The sequence below is a fragment of the Palaemon carinicauda genome, chromosome 23 (assembly GCF_036898095.1).
Source record: "Palaemon carinicauda isolate YSFRI2023 chromosome 23, ASM3689809v2, whole genome shotgun sequence".
Lineage (NCBI taxonomy): Eukaryota > Metazoa > Arthropoda > Malacostraca > Decapoda > Palaemonidae > Palaemon > Palaemon carinicauda.
The window spans coordinates 112,774,689-112,779,688 of NC_090747.1; the positions used below are offsets into that span (position 1 = coordinate 112,774,689).

A 5,000-nucleotide genomic window follows, 5' to 3' on the forward strand; every position below is an offset into this window, starting at 1 on the left:
ACTTGCCTCTTTGTTAGATTCTCTACTAATTCATAGTTGAAATACAAAAATTTTTTTACGTGGCAAAGTTATTAAAAGAAAGAATAGTGATTCTGTGATTACCAATTAAGGATTCTTGCTTTAATTTCCTTTTTGTATCTTTTTTGTTATGGAAATCAAATGTAAATAAAAATTTAATGTGATTGTCAAAATTAAATGAAACGGGAAGCTAGTTTTATAGTTTTGACTGAATTCATGTTAATGATTGATATAATATCAAGCTAGGAATCCCAAAGTGGAAAACATTGTAAGTCATTGAATTGAATTAAGGCAAGACCTTCTTGAAAAAGTTTTTTGAAAGCCATGTGGCCTATTTCACTATCTACCTGCATAGCAAGATATGCATACAAGTTGAGATACATTATATGTCCTATCTAAATACGAAAATCATCAATCTCTCACGTGTTTGACTAAATTCACCCTGCTGGACTTGACCGGGTAGAGTAAGAGCCATGATATAGAAATGCAGGATGAGTTGTGGCGCATCTTGTACAAGGGAAAGGAGCATTTCCACATTAGCTGCGTCTCTCTCAGCATGAATCCAGAGGGCCACGTATCCCCCTCTGGAGCAGACTCCTCCAGTCCTGCGTGAACATTCTGAGGGAGATATCTTATTATAATCTGATATTGTCATCCTGAGTAAAGGAAACCCAAAGGAAAAGGGGATCAGTTTGATTGCTATATATTTTTACTTTTGTGCTGGGCTCAATTTGAAGTCGAAAGATTGTGTATATGTGCTCATTATTTCAGTAAGTTATATAAGATAACAAGGTCTGTACTGCAAAGTGAACTATGCTGACTATCTTACAGCTTATTTCAGGCCTTACATAAGGACCAAAAGCTTTAGATTTATGTTATTCAGGTCTGACTACTCCTTCTATTGAAAGTAAAAGTAATGCTTCACACTTAGTTACCATTGAAATTTATGACAAATAAAGTTGTTTTTTATAACATCTAGTCACTTACTTTCTAAGCCTTTCTGCCGAAAACCACGATTCTTTTCAAATCCATCTCCTGGTTGAGCCTTTAGAGCTTCTGTCATGACTTCATCCACTATGGCTTCTTTCACCGACGTCTCTGCTGTACTTTTGGTCCCATAGTATAATATGTCCATTTGTCTGCAAGAATTGTGAGTGTTCAATCTTTCGTCAACAAAGTAGTATTATCGATATGTGATTGTTACCGGCAGTAATAGTTTTAATCTGGTCTTCAATATATCTACTGAAATATATGACGATGAGGTATTCAATTCCATTCTCACTAATGAAATAGCAGTCAGTAGATTAGAAAGCAGGACCTACTTTCTTACGAGTCATGCAATTTATAGATTGATGCATGTCACAGTTGACAATATTGGCTATTTCTATAGTCACCAGCCTGTCCAATGTTTACTACTGTACTTTATTCTTACTTGTAATTCATGAGGAAAATTTATGAATATGGGAGTAAATGCTAAGAAATAGTATATATTCATTTGTTTATTATCATTATTTGATATACTTCAGATCTCCTATTTTTCCATATCATCATTAAGTACAATTCCAGTAGAAAATTTATGAAGGTGTAAATCTGAGATGATTATATTGTATGCTCAGCGTTGTAGATCCGTGTTCCAAGAAACAGTTTACCTGAGGACGCTTCCATGCATAAGGAGATGTGTCAGGACTCGAAAGACCCACACGTGGCTTGAGACTTTAGGGTGGAGGTAGCATGCCCCATGTGGTTCACACACCCTTTCGTCAAACCAGTACCAGTAGAGGCTGAAGGCATTGGCAAGGATGAGAGGTATTACTGAGGAAAAATGATAAAGTTTATGTATGTTTTGATAGTAGCATTACATAAAGTCCCCAAAGGAGCAGCTACATACATTATTCATTCAAAACTAGAGAGATTAATGGTTTGAAATAGTCATTTTACCATCATATTTTGTTAATAGAGCAAATATAACCAGAATCATGAGGGGTGCAGGTTAAAGAAATTAATCGAACTTGGCATTAGCAAATTAAACTTACTAAGGAAAAGTACGGTGATCGTGAACCATTTCTTAGAGTCACGGTCATAATACATGTTATAAGCCAAGCTACAATCAGAAACCACATCAAAATAAAACAAGCCGATGGAAATAATCACAGTCAATGTGTCTATCCAGGAAAAATCTACAGTGTCCTCGGGTTTTGTTAGGTAAGAGATTCCCTGAAGGAAAAAAAAAATATATATTAATTTTGCTAGTCACTCATGCATCCAAAAAATGTCTTTTGAACAGAATGGGTACTATATTACTACAACAAAAAGGGACTATTTACAATGTTTTTTATCTTTTATCATACTATATAGGATACCATAAAACTATGAAGGACTCAAATAATATATTCCTACTCTCATTGCAGCAATCATTCATGAAACATATGATAGAGTAACATATCATTGTAGGTAGTTAGTTGGGAATTAATTAATACCATGCATCTACCAACATATAACTATAATCTTTGGGTTGGGTTTTAAACAAAATTTAATCGGAACATGGATACTTTTAACAAATTTTGTCACTAAGTAATCTTTCATCAAAATGCTCCTACCTACACATACAACAATTACAATTGAAGGTTCTCTTATTCGCTAGGAATTGCAAATTTGAATGCTATATCTATTGGACATTTCTGCTATACTATGAACATCAGTCGTCCGATTCACCCTTTAAAAAACGGCTTACCTCCTTCAGCTCCTTAGTAATAAGCCTACCAGCCTCGTTTGTGATGTCGCAGAGTTGCTCGGCTAATTCCTCTACCTCCTCCTCTGTAATGAAGGAGAACTTATTAGTATTTTTTGTTTGATGTTCATACAATTTTGACAAAATACTCATATTTCTTCATCCTCAGTATTGGGAAAATTTTTCTCATTGTGTAGTGGACCGACATTCCATGAGAGTTAACAGTCTTCTTATAGATTTAATTATCATATTCTCTATTCATACCACTTTTATAAATTGTTTTTGGATATGACAGACTTCACAACCAAGATATTCATCACTCAGAACTCTGGTTAGGTATTTCTCGCCAGTATAATGTTCTTAAACATTCAGATATATCCCCCAGTATATTGACATCTAGAATAATGTCTTTGTTCCTTTAGTGCTGCTTTATATTTTTTTCATTTCCATAACCAGATTTTTACTTAGGGCTCACAGGTCAAGAGGCAGTAACTTTACTCAACGTCTGTAAGAACAGGTCTACCTAAGACTAACATTTTAGTTTGCAATATTAAGGCTATATACCATGTTTTCCATGGTTGACAGTGACGACTTACATGGAAAAATAATAGGGAAAGGTTTATTTATTAGGAAATAGTGATAATCCATAAAGCTTTATTTCCAGAATTGGCATAAATCTATGACTGATGAAACATTCTGGTGCTGGAATGTTCCTCCATGTGTTACATATACTTAGAGGTTCTCAGTTGTCTTAGAAATGTCATATCTACTTGAAAGCAAACAATAACTTTTAGCTGATTTTTGCATACCCTTCTGTCTCATCATCTATGATGTTTACATAACAAAAATGGGTCCTTAAAGCTAAATTTCCGTGCCTGTTATATACAGTAAAAATAAAAAAAATTTCATAATTGGACTTGTCATACTTTTTATACTGTTCTCATTTTTCTGTTGGTGGGACCTTAAATTTTCTTTGTTCTAATTAAGTCAATCGTTTGATAATCTGAAAAATCTTCAAAGAAGCAGTAAGTTACTAAATAAATAATTCTCCTTGCATTATATTGTACTCTAACCTGTTGAGTCATAAACTCCACAGTATGGTTGCTGCTACATAACACAAAATATAATACATTCTACTATTTGGTAATATTTCTGAAGAGGATAATGTTTGGGTCAAATATCATGACCTTGTTCTAATAAGATTCAAAATACTGTATTATGCTGACAATTTAAACCAAATGAAAACAATTTTAACATAGAATACAAAACTAAAACTTGCCCATTGCTTACCTAAGAGATCACCTATGTTCCCTGAAGATGACGAGCTATTAGCAACAGGTGCTGTTGGAGAGTCAAGATTTCCATTATTAGCCTCTTCATCAATCATTGGAACTTCTAGATCTGCAAAAAGCGAATTCCTTTTGTTCTCACCATCAATTTCGTCGCCTTTCTTTGGTGAACCATCTCCCTTGGTCGTACAAGAGACATCGCAGATTTGTTCTTTCTCTGATCCTGTTGGTAAACTACCATTTTGTCCAGTATCTTGAGATTTTGCAGCATCCTGCCCCTTTGTGTTGTCATCATCTCTCTGCAGCTGGTTCTCTGTTTTAGATTTTCCTTCTGTGTGTGTCCAACAAGGTGCAACAATTTGAGTCTGATTACCATAGCCATCCCAGTAACCAGACTTTGGCAAATCCCCAGTTATCTCTGGTGGTCCTCTGTGACTGTCCTTCTTCCCAGATCCTTCATCATAAATTCCGTTGCCTAGTTTGATTAGGTGCTTGATTACCTTTTCACTTTCAGTAAACGAGTCCAGACCGGGTGGACTTGGATAGGATGGAAAAGGATATAGCTTATAACCAGGATCTGTCGGTGAAATTCTAACATTTTTTGCAGTAGGAGACTTTTTGTTGGGTAGGTCTACTGGGTATCCAAGGATATTGTAAAGTTGGCCTTCAGCAGCCAGGGCAGGGGTGTAAAGGTCACTCGTGTCACTGTTAATGCTGTGATGACTAGAGTGACTGGAATAGCCGATGTTCTCACTTGAAGGACTCAAAGGATTTGAAAGCGGTGTGTTAGGTGGAGTAGCTAAATTAGGACTAGTTGCGTTTGAGTGTTTAACATTGCTAGGATTAGACCTATCGATCCAAGCTCCTTGTGATGCTTCTAGAATTGGTGAGATGGGCGTATTAGGCGGAGTTGAAATTGTTGGGGTTCTTGCAGAAGCTCTAGTCTTGCGTGAACCCGCACTGGA

General features: G+C 35.7%; 1 protein-coding gene across 1 annotated transcript in view; it reads right to left on the reverse strand.

The window, feature by feature from the left end:
* Positions 1 to 5,000, reverse strand: part of LOC137617741 (uncharacterized) — a 9,289-nt gene that overhangs the window by 3,857 nt on the left and 432 nt on the right. Inside the window, exons 1-6 of the mRNA XM_068347737.1 lie at positions 4,037 to 5,000; positions 2,750 to 2,832; positions 2,052 to 2,232; positions 1,668 to 1,830; positions 1,006 to 1,157; positions 442 to 636 (exon numbers count right to left, since the gene is read on the reverse strand). The exon at positions 4,037 to 5,000 is cut by the window's right edge and continues 432 nt beyond it. Coding sequence (XP_068203838.1) covers positions 442 to 636; positions 1,006 to 1,157; positions 1,668 to 1,830; positions 2,052 to 2,232; positions 2,750 to 2,832; positions 4,037 to 5,000 — 1,738 coding nt within the window. The remainder of the gene's footprint in view (positions 1 to 441; positions 637 to 1,005; positions 1,158 to 1,667; positions 1,831 to 2,051; positions 2,233 to 2,749; positions 2,833 to 4,036) is intronic.